The following is a 16,836-nucleotide window of genomic DNA, read 5'->3' as shown; positions in this document are numbered from 1 at the left end:
TTTTTGATTTCCTACATTTCCATCCCCTTTCCTGTTTTAGCCTTTGTACAATTTCCAACACTAGAAACATTAACTTAATTGTGGTGATAACTACCTATAATAAATAACGGCAATATATAGAAATACCCATCTTGGGACTACATATAATAATTGAAAGTATACTTATCTAATGAGACTACAAATTTTACAATTACGCCTTTATAATAGAGACGGAGGGAGTATTTAATAAAATGCATGCACTAGCATTCCGCGTCAACCAAAGTAGTTGCCACTTGGAAAAATTTAAGCACCAATGCCTCTTTCGATGTCATAATGTTTTCCTCTGGTCTCGTCCCATTAATTCGGAGAAATCCTACGACAATTTTCTTGTTTTCAAATTTTCTTTTCCGTCTTATATTTGTTTCTTTTTTTCTTTCTTTCTAGAATTTGAAAAAGTTAAAAGTTGTTTCTAAAAACATGCATTGTGTTCAAAACATCTGTACTTACGAGCACCAAAGTGGTTGTCAGTGGCGGAGCTGGAAAATCAAGATTGGGGTGGCTTGAAAACTTAATTGCATTGTTGGGATGGCTTAAGCCTATGGTTTAAGCATGATTTTTTTTGGCCAAACTTAAAATCATAGTAAAAGTTAGATTTTTTCTGGACTTTGGGCTGGCTTAAGCTAGCCCAAATCTGCATGTAGTTCCGCCACCGGTAGTTGCCACTCGGAAAAATTTGTGCACCAATGCCTCTTTCGATATCACAGAGTTTTGCTCTGGTCTCATCCCATTAATTTCAAAATTAAAGAAAACAAAGTGTTGACAACTGACAACATTTCTTTTTTAAACTTTGAAAACAAAGGAATTTCGAGCCCTTAACCTTTACCTCTGTTATGCCAACCATACGTCCAACCACCAGACCAAATGCTCATTTTTTATTTTTACCGTAAATATTTTATATATGTAACCCTAAAATCCTAAAAATTGTAGGATAATCACCCAATACAACCGAATCTTGACTCGTTGACTGGATTCTTGACTGAATCTGTATAATACCTGTGTGTTTGGAGTCTCCAATTTTTCTCCATACCCGAATTGCTAATAAGGATATATACTATCACATGCATCATAATCATGGCTGTTAATGGGGGATCGGAATTAGCAGGGTACCATCTGAATGATCCGACGGCCAGGATCGGAGATAACATTTTTGACTCGTATGAAACGGTACCCCTCGTAATTCCGGTCCCCGTTAGCAGCCATGATCACAATGACTTAATGAGATCGGATGTCTAAAAATGACTAACAGAATGAATCTGTACGCAACACTCAATTGGGCACTTTTCCTATCTAGTTATCTACTGCTTTCATCATTTGTCAGACCCACTAACCACAACAAGAAAAACCCAAAGAAAGAAACAAAACCATAATAAAAGCGATACTTATTTTTTGGTTATTGATTGCATCAGGGGGTGGGATATCCCGATATTATTGGTTGTTGGGACTCTTAATTATAGCTAAATTCTTTCACTTTCAGATTCCACCGATTCTCAATCTGTTTCTTCTTAGTTTGTTACTGAAAAGCTATTCGGTTTTTACTTGCACCCAAAAATCTGGGTTTCTTTTCTTTGCAGCAAAGCATACTTCATCACTCTCCACTACTTTCTATAAGTACAACAACAAAAGGACCTTAGATTGTAAAGAGAAGTGCCTTCTTAACTTTCTGGGTTCTGGGTTGTGTTATCAATGGAGAAAGTTTTGATCTTTTTAGTGTTTCTGAGTTTGTTGTCAATAATTGAAGGAGCTCCTAAAGATGCTTTAATTACAGAACTTCCTGGTTTTAATGGGAGTTTCCCATCTAAACACTACTCTGGGTAAGTGAAATATTAAATAATCTTCTTTTGTTTTTGGAAATTCTATTTCTTTTACTGAAATTTGGGTGTTTTGGTGGAATGGGTGTTTCAGATATGTGACTATTGATGAGAAAACTGGGAAGAATTTGTTCTATTACTTTGTGGTTTCAGAAAGAAAACCATCTGAAGATCCTGTTGTTCTTTGGCTTAATGGTGGACCTGGTTGTTCTAGTTTTGATGGATTCATTTACGAGCACGGTATTGACTTTGTTTTCGTACACAATTCTGTGAATGTTTTTCAATTTTGATGTTAATTTTTACTTCAATTTGTTTCTATGAGCTTAAAATGATGAAGTTCTATGTTCTTTTATTCTGAATTTTTGAAATCCTTGTATTTGATCGGCTAATAAGAACGAATCGCGTCAAATTATCTGAACTTCTGCTGCATTGTTGTAGGTCCGTTCAATTATCAAGCTGCAAAGACTCATGGAGGTCTCCCACAGCTACACCTTAATCCATATAGCTGGTCTAAGGTATTTAATCTGAATAGTCAACGCCACTGAAGTTTTTGTTGGAATTCATTGTCAATTTTAAGATGGGATGCAAGTCGTATGAATTTTGGGACCTTATGAGAATGGCTTTTGAATTTCAGGTTTCCAACATTCTCTATTTGGATTCTCCATCTGGTGTTGGAATGTCTTACTCCGATACCGAGAGCGACTATAAAACTGGTGACAGGAGGACCGCTATTGATTCACACGCATTTCTGCTCAAGGTATACTTGGTTCAGTTATTCTGAATTTGTTAGAAACCTTTATATGGCAATAACATCCAAGCATTTAACATCTTGGAGAATTAGTTCGTCAGTGTGATTCATTCGCTTTTTGGTTTTCCGCGGTGAACAACATTTGTCGTTTTAACAAGCTAAGTTAATGTGTACCATATTGGTCAGATAGCATAATATATGAATCTTTTTCATTATTTGTTTTTGTACAAAAAAGTGGTTCGAGCTATATCCGGAATTCCTCTTGAACCCATTTTACATCAGCGGGGAGTCCTACGCTGGGGTGTATGTGCCTACTCTTGCTTCAGAAGTTGTTAAAGGTATTTCTTTCTTTTTCCCCCAATGATTTGGAGAATGTTAAAAAATAAAGATTTATGGTGACTAAAGGTATGAATTTTCACAGGACTTGACGCCGGTTCAAAGCCTGTTCTCAACTTTAAGGTTTGTATTTCTTAAAGACTGTAGAAACTCAGTTTCTGGAACTTTTAATGTCATGTGATTGAACTTAAAACTCATTTGCTGCAGGGTTACATGGTGGGAAATGGTGTTACTGACGACGCATTTGATGGAAATGCTCTTGTGCCTTTTGCCCATGGAATGGCTCTTATCTCGGATAATCTGTTTGAGGTGGGACATTGCAAGTAACTGACATTTCTTCCGTGATTTTTATACAATTCCTTAATTTTTTGATAAAAAATAATAACCAATGCTTTCTTATAATTCACAATAATAGCCATAATATTAGCTGCATTTCACCGTCAAGTCTCCGTTTCCGTGTTAGTTTGGCGTTTTAGTGAGGAGTTCATATATAAAATAACTGCTTCACATATTGCAGGCTGTTACTACTGCCTGTAATGGAAATTACTGGAATTCAACAAACAGCATATGTTCAAAATTGCTTGAGAAAGTCGATCAAGTAAGTTCGTTTTCAAATCTATTATCCGACTTAGAATTTTAGTTCATGTTTCTACATCGGAATGGTTGCCAAAATGTATGCTTTCTGATTAAAGTAATCAAAAAGATGTTAGGCCTCTCTTGGAATCCAATTTTGCTCAATTTTTGTTACATTTTAGGGAACTTACATTTTACGTTTTTGTGGTTTAAATTCAGGAAGTTGATGGTCTAAATGTCTATGACATTCTTGAGCCCTGCTATCACAGTACAGAAGCAAGAGCAAATGATCACCTAAGGTTACCATCTAGTTTCAAGAAATTAGGTGAAACTGAAAGACCTCTTGCTGTGAGAAAAAGGATGTTCGGTCGTGCTTGGCCTTTTAGAGCTCCAGTTAGAGAAGGACTTGTTCCAACTTGGCCACAAATCCTCAACGGTGTCGGTGGAAATGTTCCGTGCACTGTAAGTTCTTTTCTTTACTTTTTCAGGAATGGATGATTTTGACTAGCTATTTTTCTTCAGTAAAAGTATTTTAATGTTTATAGAAGAAAAGGGTTTCACCAAAAGGAGATCGAATAACAAAAACCTCAATAAGCACCCACTTGAACGAGAAATGACTTCACATATTATGAACTACTGGAACTGTCCTTAAGATAGGTTTTTAGACCTTTACCTTTCTTATGATTTTGCTTACTATGTCAGACTTTGTTGTTAATAATATATTTGAATTTTATAGGATGATGAAGTTGCAACTTCATGGTTGAATAACAAAGCAGTAAAGAAAGCAATTCATGCCAAGGTGCAAATGACAATCTCAGCTCTAATAAAGTTACAATACTTTAGTTTTCTGAAATTCTGAAATTCATTTAACCTAGTGTTTCTAATTCCAATACCAGGAAAACCTTGATTGGGAGTTATGCACGGGCAATATCGAGTATTATCACGACTTAGGAAGCATGATCCCGTATCACAGGAACCTTACTGCCCGTGGATATCGTGCAATTATATTCAGGTACCTTCGCCCAACTGTAGTAACATGTTTCCTATGATGCCTATCCAAATGGTTCTGATTGATCTAAATAGATCTAATTTCCATTCATATGTGAGTACCAAATTAGAGGGCATACTTTACTTATCCTCAATGTTTACCACCTTTTAAGAGACTGTGCTTGAATTTTGAAATGCAGCGGTGATCATGATATGTGTGTCCCATTCACCGGGAGTGAAGCATGGACAAGATCTCTTGGATATAAAATCGTCGATGAATGGAGGCCTTGGTTTTTCAACGATCAAGTTGCTGGGTAAGCTAATATCAGTTTCTATTCATCTATCTTCTATTACCCAGGTGTTCGCATACATTTGTTAAGTAGCAAGCTTACTTCTTAAAGTTTGGCAAACAAGCAATAAATGGATAATGTTTCAGAACTCATTTTCTTGTTTCAGGTACACTCAAGGCTATGACAACAATCTAACATTTCTCACCGTGAGGGTAAGAGAATTATGGAACTCTATCTGTTTTAATCTTCCTATTGTGAATACGCGTAGCTAGATTTACAAATCTCTTTTTACTGAACAACGAAGCTCCTAAATAATCGTTTCCGTGGAATGTTTAAAGTACACTCTCAGTCGACACACAAGCTGTAGATATACATGTAAAAACCTCCATTCCTGGACAGGATTTCTACTAGTTAAAATATCATGGCAAAATATTCAAGATGGCATATGCACCATCCAATTTGTTAATTTTATGGGTTCCAGTTCCATGCAATTCTGTGTTGAATCTATGAAGCACAAGAACTATAGTTGAGCAGGCTGCAGGCAGAACTGAAACAATGCCCGACCTGACTGTCCTCATTTGTAAATTTAGCCAACATATGCATTAATTATTTGTTGATTTTCAGTCTTGGAATCTTGCTTTGAGATTATAATTTCTCTTCTTGTGTGCAGGGATCCGGACATACTGTCCCTGAATACAAACCCAAGGAGGCTTTGGCATTTTTTACACGATGGTTGGCCGGAGAGAAAATTTGAGAAAGAAAAACAACCCAAGAGCAAACAAATAGAAAGACAATTACACGGAGCATAATGCTTGGCTCGGTTGGTTCCACCATTGTTCATCTCTTATCAGGTGGATTACCAATAAAACATGGGCTAACACTAGAAATTTATGGGACAGCTTTTCTCTTACAGTCCTCAATTGTTTGTTGCTAATGCAAAGCTAGGAAAATGTACCCGAATCTCATTTATATATGCAGACGCAACATTTCCACATGTTTCAGCATTTTATATTAACAGTTCTACATCTTCCCTGGCGAATACAGTATAATCATTCAGCAAGAAATAAGGAAGGGAATCGTAAGATAATTTTGGCAAAATGGTTCTACATTTCTACTTCTACCATGTTAGGAACACTGCCTCTTCCCAACACGTATCTTTTTTTTTTCTTCAAATTTAGACAGAAACGTATTTTTATTGCTTCTGCACACCCTCCGTCCTCTGCCTACGGCTGCGGCCGTGCAGCTAAACATGTTGATCGGTTAATGCCCATTTTAAAATTCATATTATCGTCATTGGATATCTATTTCTCCTGAATAATATGCCTTGTCATTTTGGTGTTGCATTTGACTTTCTTTAGACGTGCAATGTAAAGGGATAATGGAAAAATTAGTGATAAAACGCGTGACAGTTGTTATATGTAGACATGGGAATTGGTATCAGGTCCGTATAATAAACCCTCTTGCTTCAAAAAAAAAAGAAAAAAAGAAAAAAGAAACCTCTGACCCGGTACATCACTAAAGAATGAGTAGTGATACACTCACCGCACCATTCTTCCGCAGTGCATCCCACGAGGGGATTGTGCGGTCACGGGAACACCTCTCTACATTGGGATTAGAAAGGGTTTCAAATCTAATTGCTTATACGTGATATTGGAATGTATGTGGGATATTTGCAGCTAAAGAACTTATGTTGGTTGATTATCTTATTAGTCACTACTTTGTGTCTATCCTTAGTGGTTCTTCCAAGGCGAGAGATTGGAGTAGGTTTTGTGGGTATACCTCTTGTAAGCCCTCACGAGACTATAATTCGTCCACTAACGACACCTAGGGGTTTAAAGGCCTGTTATTCATGCTAAGAATAACCATATACTCACGACATGGAGTTGTTGTATTTAGGATTAGTTTTATTTAGTTTTATCGAGGACTAGCAAAAGCTAAGTGTGGGGGAACCTGATAAGTGCATAATTCATATGATTTTAGTATACATTCCATACTTGCTTTAGCTATTATTCTTGTATATTTTCGTATTATTACTCTTGTTTTCTCTTATTTGCCTCTAATAGGTGAATCATCCAAAAAAGAGATACAAAGTGCTGAAAATATCTAGGAAGAGAAGTATTCCAAGTGCCCAAGTCCAAGAGAAGTGGAAGAAGTGCGATGAAAAGGAGCAAAACGCTCAACATCAAGAGACGGGCCAAATACGGATCTTAAATCATTCAAATTAAGGATTTCTCATTACCATCTTGAATAGAATTGAAAGATAAAAAGAATGCAAAAATAATGAGGTCATTCCGAGTTCGGACGAAGAAGTTGTGGCCAAAACGAGTTTTTATCCAAGAAGTTCGCGGACGGGTTTCATACTTTAATTCCGAAAATTTATGCTGGAATTTGAAATTTGCGGACTGGGTTTGAGAAAGTGGAAAACGTTTATTAATATCTTTGAAATCCTAAGGGCACGTTTGGATTCGTTATTTCGTATTTTGGGTCGCGTTCTTGAACCGAACTAAATACTTGGACGCCAAGCAATGTAAACCTATAAAAAGGTATTAGGTTATGTAAAGAAGATATCAATCGAATCTCATATCACAAGTTCTACATCAAAAACCTAGGGTTTACCCCTTTAGGGGGAAACCACCATTATTCATCTTCTTTGTAATATGAGTAGCTAAATCCTTTGTTGATTAAGGATGAATTCAATGTTCCAAGAGTGAAGCATCATTAATAATACAAATCTATTTTAGGTTTTAATCATCATCGTTTGTTTTCATTATATTTAGGGTTTATGATTGATTCTTAGATTGGTTTGGGTGCGCAACCAGATTAGTCAACTACACCATTTTTTCCGATTCGAAACAGTTATTGAGCGGTACGAATCGGGGTTGTAACTGTTCCGGACCGTTACGAAAAGCGGTGCTACAATTTTTTTGTAACGGCCCAGCAGCCGTTACGATTTTTTTTTGTAACGGCGCTTGTAACAGCGAAGAGCCGTTACTACGTGGCACTGTCGTAACATGCGAGAGCCGTTACGAATTTATTTAGTAACAGAACGTTGTAACAAGCTGAAGCCGTTACAAATTTTTTGCAACAGTAAAAAAATTACTGTCGGTCAACCTTGACCTGGTCAAAATCAGTCAGCAATGACCAATTTTGACTAGGTCAAGGTTGACCGGCAGCTCATTCTCGGCGGAATTCAAAATAACCACCTGCATACACCTTTCATTTATCCTTCACAATCAACATTATTTTTTTCCAATCAAATTCATATCCGTTCAATCAATTCTAATCACATTCAAATGGATTCATACAAAATAGAACTTAAATTATTCTAAGTATCAAATAGTAGGGGAATGTATACAAATTCCCGTAAGTATCAGTCCATAGAAATTCCTATGTTCACAAATTTATATAAGTTAGACTGTACATAGAAACTTACTGCAAATTTTCTATGTTCACAGCTAGAGCTGATAAACCAACTTGAAGCTGCAAATTTTAAGACTTCAAGTTCGAAATCCATGCATAAAGTTATAGATGAAAAGTATCTGCTAAGTTTAAACTTCCTAAGCATATATACCAACTTATGTTAAAATCAGAAAAAACTTCAAAAAAATATAAATTGGGGAGAAGAACAATGAGAAATACTTACTGTGGTTTTGTAATAAGAACAAGCCCATGATTTAGTCATCAAGAGCTTCAACTGAAACTGCAACTACTGATCCAAGCCATCATTGCAATTGGTCCTGAAACAAACCAAAGTCCATAAGCTCTCTCGCACGCGTAACAAACAAAAGTCCCGTAAGAAACATGGAATCTAGAAATATACAAGTTAAGTACTTACCCGGTATTCTAGCAGGTACACAAGTTGATGCCAATCTAGCTGTAGTTCACTTCCCACCAGCATAATACCTCGCAAGTATAAATTGAAGGTCAGAAACCACGCCTCTTAAACTTTATAGTAAAAATATAACCAAGTGAAGTACTTACCAGGGATTGATATTTCCCCGGCTGGCTACTTGCGAGAAGTCCCCTGTGCATTCACATATAACAGAACAAAAGCCACCCACACATATACAAATAAATGATGAACTGAAAGTGCATATCCATTCATAAGCCGGTTTGTGTTCACATAATTCAGGAAAAAGTTACATCGGACAAAAAAAGTTTCTTCAAGTAAAGCTATTCTTATGCACAACTGCATAAGAGTATGCGTATGAGTCAGCATACATACAAAAGTGTGAACTGCAAAAAAAAAAAAGGGAAAATAAGCCTAAATACTTGTTATGCAGCACTGCAGAAGTTGCTTCAAGTAAATCTATTCTTATGCACAACTGCATAAGAGTATGCATATCAGTCAGCATACATACAAAAGTGTGAACTGGAAAAAAAAGGGGAAAATAAGCCTAGAAACTTGTTATGCACCACTGCATAAGAGCATACGTAAAAAAGTTTGAACTGCATTAAAAGACCAAAAAGAACCATATGAGTTGAGGCAGATACTACGCGATGCTCAAAAAGGTTGACACATCAAAAAGAAAGAGATGGTGTGTCGTAACTTGGGAGGCACATCTTTGGATGAAGCACATATCCTCCAATTCCAACGTCTCTGAAGGTCGCTGCATACTTTTTGGCACTCATAGTTATTGCATCTGGCTTGGAAATAGTATCGATACGCACCTTGGAAAGATGTAAGGGTACATGATCTCCGTGAATTATTTCTCCTAAACCACCAGTACAGATGTTACCAGTTGCAACCACTTGATCCTCGAAGTTCAGCAATGAACAACGTGGCATGCCATGTACTCCTGATGCAACTGGTGAACTCGTCACAGCTTGTGGAGATGATAGAGGTGAAGCAGAAACCCCTGTGGAGATGATAGAGGTGAAGCAAAAATACCCTGTGGAGATGGAGCTTTTGAGGTGCTGGCCAAGTTTGAGCCAACTGATACTGGCATTGCAGATTGGATATCTTGAACTATGTGGCATAATTTTCCAAGTCCTTCGATTAGAACCCCCACCTTTCCACCTAGTTCTTCCACCATTTGAGTAACACCACCCTCCTTCTGTTTCAACTCATTGACCTTGTGACGCGCAGGAGCAGAAAGTTGGACTTGTGTACGAGATACAAGACCAAGAGAACGAGCCCGTCCTCTAGTATCCTTTCCAAAAGCCGCAGCAAGTGCACAAAGTTCCTCTACTGGAAGACCTGCATCCAGTTTTTCTTTGATCTCTTCTTGCGCCTTCTTCAGCTTATCTTGTTGTGCCAAGCATAACAATCGAGAAAATTATAATATGTTTAACTAAAAACAATGAGAAGACTTGAAATAACTGAAAAGTAAACTGACTCACAGCATATGGATGGGCGCTAGGTAAGATTGAACCACTCTCTTGTGTATGAGCTTTAAGCCACACATCCTCAGGACTGATCTCTACATCAGGACTCTCGGCCTCCTACATTTACAGAGATCGAGACAAGTTGTGAATATATCAGAGTTTGAGGCATTATTGAAATACAACAGAGATGGGGAAAATTATGAATGTAGAAAAGATCGAGAAAACTTACGTACCAATTCAGCTCTGACCAAACAATGAGGTTTGCGACCGGAACAATGTGTGTAGCCATATTGTTGTCTTTTCCGCTTATGGTCAATTCTACTTTGCGCTGCCTTTTCTTATTTTTCATTCTCACAAAATTTTATCTAATCCTCTTCTCTTACAGTTGGTGGAACATGTAGAATCCTTTCTTCATGAGTAGGGTACAAATCATAATCATCGGTACGTAACTCAGTTTTAAATCTCCTCCATGGACCAGCCATGGACTTCTGAACAATATCCTTCGATGTTTCAGGGATATTAAATTCGTCCTGTAAAGTCAGATCTCATTAATGGCTTACTGAGGATACAACCACTATAAAAGAAGTTAAAGGAGTGAACAACAACTGAGGAAACAACCCTCATTAAGGTAAGTTTTGTACCTTAAGGGTATTCCAAACATCATCCTTATGCTTCTGAGGCACAAGCTTCCAGTTTTTGTATGAAACAGGCACATGTGTACGAACCAATGAGCCCTTCCGGTGACCAACTGTCGTGTAGTTCCTGGAAACTGGTTGTCCATACTCATTGACGACTACTGCTGCCATATCCTGGAAAAAAAAAACATCATGAAAGAAAATATTGCACAAGAGAAAACAGATCACAGAACAAGCGAATAAAACAATAACACCTCTCAAATAATAAGCAATCAAATAAAACAAAACAAAAGAAAAACAAGAGCAAAACAAAGGCAGTCGTTCTTTTTATAGATATTCGTGAAGCGCAACACATTGCAAAGGTGGCATCAGTTTCATTTCAAATAGAACCAATTGAAAGCAACTTTTTGAAATTCTCATTGTCAGTAAGAACTGATTGATAAGCTGTAGGAACTTCAAATTTATCTACTGAACAAGTTAACCCCTGATGTGAGTGCAACACCACGGACCATCCCTCATCTGTAAGATCCTTCGAGTAGAACACTTGAGTCGCTTCAGATGCAAGGATAAACGGCTCATCGGACACTCTAACTTTGTTTTTCATCTTGGATAAGTTGACCTTTATAACCTTTGAAACTGCATCAACCTTACACGCATTCTTATCTCCAACACTAACCCAATCACAACAGAAAACAGTTTCTTCAAACTCCATGTAATTCAAGACGATAATCTCTTTAATAACTCCGTAATAAGTTATTTCTGCTTCCTCGGCCGACTTCACTTTCAGTCTTGTAAAAGCTTTCATTGATACGCCACTGTTTTGCGATATATTCTTCGCCTCACAACCTAGTGTGCTAAAAGTAAAGCCATTGACTTGGTATTTCCTGTAGGATCGTGCCTTGAAGAGGGGTCCTTGCACGAGTCTCCAAAGTGTTGAATCAGTCTCTTTGGCTTCTATCAACTATAAAAGTTCATGTTGGAGTTAGTATCACGACCAAAAACATAAAAAGTTGGGATGAAAGATTTAAGATATCATGTTACCTCGTCACGCAACCATACATGAAAACTCTTTGAGGTCTGCTGACCATTAGACGTGTTGCAACTAACATAGGAATCATACTTCCTGCAACCACATAAAAATAGTATCAAATAATGAAAACATCTTAATGCATCAATGAAACTGCTATCTCAAATAAAACCAAATACATAGACATTGATACTTCAAAGAACAAACAAATAGCATAACTCTAGCATACTACACAACAATTTAAAATTCACATTGAAGCAGTAATGTTTACCTTCGCCAGTCATTTATCTCAAAATACTTAGATAGGATCCAGCTGCGGCATTGTTCAAATTATACTTGAGTTAAAGTCATACTCTTTCCAGTACTTAGAGGCATCTCATCTGCAAACTCATAGTCATCATCTAAAAAAGCCCGTCGAGTATGTTTATGAGTACCATCACCATCATCTGACATGCCATCCATAAAAAATAAGCTAGCTTCTCGCAACGAATACCCTCTCGCAATGCATCCCTCAATGTACCTTTTATTGCGCACTAACCCTTTAAATCCTTTCATTAACCTACAAAGAATAGTAAAGTGTAGAAGCTGTCAAGGCCTTATCAAGCATGATTCTTATACTAAGTTGTCAACTTCATAAAATTTCAGAAGAAAAAAACTTCAAATATAAATTTTCTTAATCAAAGTATCTTACACTCAGCACCTGACATTCCATATAACATTCTCAAATTCAATTTAATCTATAAAGCAAGGGTTTGTACCCTCCATATCAGCACTAGCATAACACACATAGTAAGATGTTAAAAGACACAACCTTTCAATAATGAGAACTAACAGTTCCACTCCTTTTTATGGTTACCATTGGATTTTTATACTACTGTGTTAGTACAATCATGCATTTAACAACTGAGTTCCACTAAATAATTACAACACTAGCAATTTCTAATAAGGACATTACGGATTCGCAAATAGTATATTCACGAAATAAGTCATCCTCTAGCATAAAAGAAATTAATCATGACAGCACAATAAACAAAATTGCTAAACAGGGTAAATAGTCAAGTGGGAAATTTACCTCTCAAAGGGGTACATCCACCTAAATCTGACCGGACCGCAGATTAAAGCTTCATCTGCCAGATGAATCATCAGGTGGATACTAATGACAAAGAAGGATGGAGGAAAGTATTTTTCTAGAACACACATCCCTCCACCAAACTAGCTTTATCTTGTAAAAGATGCTCTCTGTTAATAACCTTCGCACATAAGATATTGAAAAATAAACTAATCCGGAGAAGAGCAACTCGCAGATCTTTAGGAAATGAAGTTGCAGTATGAACAAGCAGTGGAAACAAAGACTGCATCATAACATGGTAATCATGAGACTTTAAATTCTTCAACTCCGGTGGATTTATACCAACGTTGTTGCGAAGATTGGAACAGAAATTTGAAGGCACCCTTAAATTCTTCAAAACTGTACAGAAAGCAACTTTTTCATCCTTTGTTAAGGCAAAAGACCCATCTTCCATTGTTGTCTTGCCCGTGTTGTCATCCTCTTTCAACCATAACCGCTTTTTAATCCCCATAGCTTCCATATCTTTACGTGCATTAAGAACATCTTTTGACTTGCTATTTCCCAATACAGTATTAACAATGTGCTCAGTTATATTCTTCTCGGTATGCATCACATCTGTACAGTGACGAACTGTGTTCGCTCTCCAATACGGCAAATCATAAAGAATAGACCTTTGAGAAAATAAAGAGTGATCGGAAATTTCTTCATCAGCATACCTTTCAGTCCCTCTTTTACGTTTCTTTGATGGTGGTTTTCCTTTACCCTGTTTGCTTTTCAAATTAGCTACCATCTCTTGAACTTGAAATCCTGTTAGTGGCCATGGAGCTTTACCATGATCAACTCCTCCACTGAAGTTTGTTTTATCATCTCTAAACTTGTGTTTCGTTGGCAGCCATCTTCGATGTCCCATATAACACAACTTCTTATTATATGGCAGCCACTCAGCATCTGTTTCTTCTCCACAACTTGGACAAGCAAAATACCCATGATTTACACATCCAGAAAGAGTCCCTAATGCTCGAAAATCATGAATTGCCCTTAACAACCTAGCTCTCATCAGAAATTCAGAACCGGTGAAGCTGTCGAAAGTCATAACACCATCATTCCATAACTCTTTCAACTCTTCAATAAATGTTTGTAAGTAAACATCGATATCTTTACCTGGTGCTCTCGGGCCTGATATCAACAAACATAACATAGAAAACTCCCTCTTCATACACATCGAAGGAGGAAGATTATACGGACAGAGAATACCGGCCAACAGCTGTAATTGAGACCAAAGCATCCATTGGGGTTGAAGCCGTCAGTTGCTATACCAAGAGTAACATTCCGTGCTTCCTTAGAAAACTATGGACAAAAACTATCCGCACAACGCCAAGCTGAAGAATCAACGGGATGACGCATTACATTGATATCTTTCTGTGCTCTAAAATGCCAAAGCATCGCCTTTGCTATCCATGGTATACTATAAAATCTTTGCAGCCTTGCAATTATTGGAAAGTGTCTCAACGTCTTCTGCGCAACTTGAGTAAGTTTTCTCTCATCATTGAAAACTCTTACATACCGCGGTTCTTGACATACAGGGCACTTCAGCAATGAACTCTTATCCTTCCAATAGAGTATACAATCATTCATGCAAGCATCGTAGGTTACATAATCCATCCCCAACTCTTGAATTATCTTCTTGACATCTGGAAACTTACTTGGCAGGATGTTTTCTTCGGGAAGCAACTCTTTTATCAATTCTAACATTGCAGTCATACCATTATCTGAAATCGCATACTGAGTCTTTATGTTGTTCACCATTATCGCTACGTACAACGCCGACTTTCCTTTAGGACACGAAGGATACAATGATACTCTTGCTCGCTCGGCCGCTGATAACTTTTTCTTACAACACCCCTTGGTCCCAACATTCTCATCCACATCCAAATTTGTTGTAACATTCTCATCCACATCCACACCTGCTGTAACATTCTCATCCACATCAACTCCTCCTGTGACATTCACATCCATATCCATAGCAGATGTAACATCCCCATCCACATCCACACCTACTATAACATTCCCATCCATACCTGCTGTAGTGTTATCCCTATGTCTTGACCGTGCTTCTACTGAACTTTCACCATGATGACGCCATGTTGTATACGTCAAACAAATACCATATTTGAGCAAATGCAATGATATCTCACTAAGTGAAACTGAACCTTTACCATTCATACAATTTCGACAAGGACATGAAAATAAAACCCTCCCACCACCATTATTCTTGGCAAACTGTATAAATGACCTCACACCTTGTATGTATTCACCAGACTTACGGTCACACTTCATCCATTTCTTGTTCTCATCAGATGACATATTACCCTTAAAAATAGACTTTATAGGATCAAACCAAGTACTTAGTCCTAGTGGTGGGTTTGCCGAAGCCCTCATGAAAACGACAGAAACATCCTCTCAACGAGGAGAGGATGAGCTACAAGTAATTCATAGAAAACAGATTACAAAGAAAACAGAGTTCATACATATGGTATGCAAGTTTTGTAACATTGTCTCAATTAACTGACTCACATCACATTTTTTTAATGATGTTATATTTGAAGGTGAATATGTTTCTACAGATGGACATAAACAGACGATTATGTTCAAACAATGTACGTAGTCCTAGTGATAGGGTTGTCGAAGCCCTGGTCGAATAACTTCACATGCTAGTTTACATAAAACACCATAATCTTAACATGCTATAAAGAAAAAATTAATTCATACTAATTGAAACCCTAAAACTAAAATTAAACAAATCAATTCATACTAATTGAAAACCTAAAAATAAAAGTAAAAAAAATCAATTCATACTAATTGAAATTAAACAAATCAATTCTTATACCTTCAACTTCAGCTCTTTGGAGTTTTTCAAAGTTCTTCAGTCTTTCAAACCCTAACATGAAATCAGAATATCAGTTAGTATATATCCTTCAAATCCTAAAACTTGATTTAACAGATGATAAAACAAATACCTTCAAAGTTCTTCAGCTCTTCCACATATAAAACCCTGAAATAAGAGAAAGAAATCGTATCAGATTTATATCAAATAAAAATAAACCTAAAACGAAATCAGAAATAGAAATCACAATAGATTTATCAGATGGAAAAACCCTAAAATTAAAAACCCCAACGAAAAAAAAAGACGATGATTGAATGAATAGAAAAAAAAAACTTACAATTGAAATAACAGATCGAGAAATTTGAATACTAACTGATTTGAAACTTACGATTGAAATAACAGATCGAAAAATGTCTTTGATAAATTTCTGGTATCTTCTGCGGAGGCAACGAGATGAGAAACGAAGAGACAAAGAGAAAGTGAAAAAAATGAAATGAGTGTACTCGATGAAACCCTTATCTCTTCACGAGCTTATCTCTTCAGGGGAGGAATAATACTCTAGCTTAGTGAACTTGGGTGGAAAAAGGGGGCACACGGCTGAATGGCACACGCGCAATAATATCTGTTACCGGCTCTAGTGTCACCAAGCGTGTGACTGCTGTTACGTCTAGGTTGTAACGGCCATTTGTAACATAAAAGTTTGTAACGGCTGCTGGGCCGTTACAAAATTTAGTTGCAATTCGGGGAAAATGGTGTAGTGATTAAGGGTATAAGTCCCACTGTTTGTATGCATCAGATCTATTTAGAGAGTGATACCAAACCTTCTAGGGAGATGCAACGTCGACTAAAACCTAATATGAAAGAGGTAGTTCGAAACGAGGTCCTTAAGTTGTTAGATGCAGGAATTATCTACCCCATTTCAGACAGTAAGTGGGTCAGCCCCGTTCAGGTTGACCCAAGAAATCCGGTATTACTGTAGTCCAGAATGATAACAACAAGTTAATCCCGACCCGAGTGACCACGGGTTGGCGTGTTTGTATTGACTATAGGAAATTGAACAAGGTCACTAGGAAGGACCACTTTCCCATGCCCTTCATCGACCAGATGCTAGA

At 37.2% G+C, this 16,836-nt stretch overlaps 3 protein-coding genes across 3 annotated transcripts; 1 reads left to right on the top strand and 2 right to left on the bottom strand.

Moving 5' to 3' along the window:
- Nucleotides 1-1,411: 1,411 nt before the first annotated feature.
- Nucleotides 1,412-5,806, top strand: LOC113283955 (serine carboxypeptidase-like 20). The gene is made up of 14 exons (XM_026533332.1): nt 1,412-1,850; nt 1,942-2,087; nt 2,286-2,362; nt 2,482-2,604; nt 2,831-2,933; nt 3,017-3,054; nt 3,139-3,240; nt 3,449-3,529; nt 3,724-3,966; nt 4,241-4,303; nt 4,401-4,516; nt 4,692-4,805; nt 4,948-4,993; nt 5,452-5,806. The coding sequence occupies exons 1-14, from the start codon at nt 1,723-1,725 to the stop codon at nt 5,533-5,535; spliced, it is 1,464 nt and encodes a 487-aa protein (XP_026389117.1). The 5' UTR covers nt 1,412-1,722; the 3' UTR covers nt 5,536-5,806.
- A 5,317-nt stretch (nt 5,807-11,123) lies between these two features.
- On the bottom strand, nt 11,124-14,062 carry LOC113280328. The gene is made up of 6 exons (XM_026528971.1): nt 12,970-14,062; nt 12,844-12,898; nt 12,108-12,330; nt 11,965-11,999; nt 11,804-11,867; nt 11,124-11,705 (listed from the first exon to the last, which is right to left on the bottom strand). The coding sequence occupies exons 1-6, from the start codon at nt 14,060-14,062 to the stop codon at nt 11,124-11,126; spliced, it is 2,052 nt and encodes a 683-aa protein (XP_026384756.1).
- Nucleotides 14,063-14,187: 125 nt separating this feature from the next.
- Nucleotides 14,188-15,204, bottom strand: LOC113280327. The gene has a single exon (XM_026528969.1). It carries the CDS (start codon nt 15,202-15,204, stop codon nt 14,188-14,190), a length of 1,017 nt encoding a protein of 338 aa, XP_026384754.1.
- Between the last annotated feature and the right edge of the window lie 1,632 nt (nt 15,205-16,836).

Source organism: Papaver somniferum, chromosome 5, assembly GCF_003573695.1.
Source record: "Papaver somniferum cultivar HN1 chromosome 5, ASM357369v1, whole genome shotgun sequence".
Taxonomy (NCBI): domain Eukaryota; kingdom Viridiplantae; phylum Streptophyta; class Magnoliopsida; order Ranunculales; family Papaveraceae; genus Papaver; species Papaver somniferum.
The sequence above is the reverse complement of the archived record's forward strand: the minus strand, read 5'-3'. Positions and strand labels throughout refer to the sequence as shown.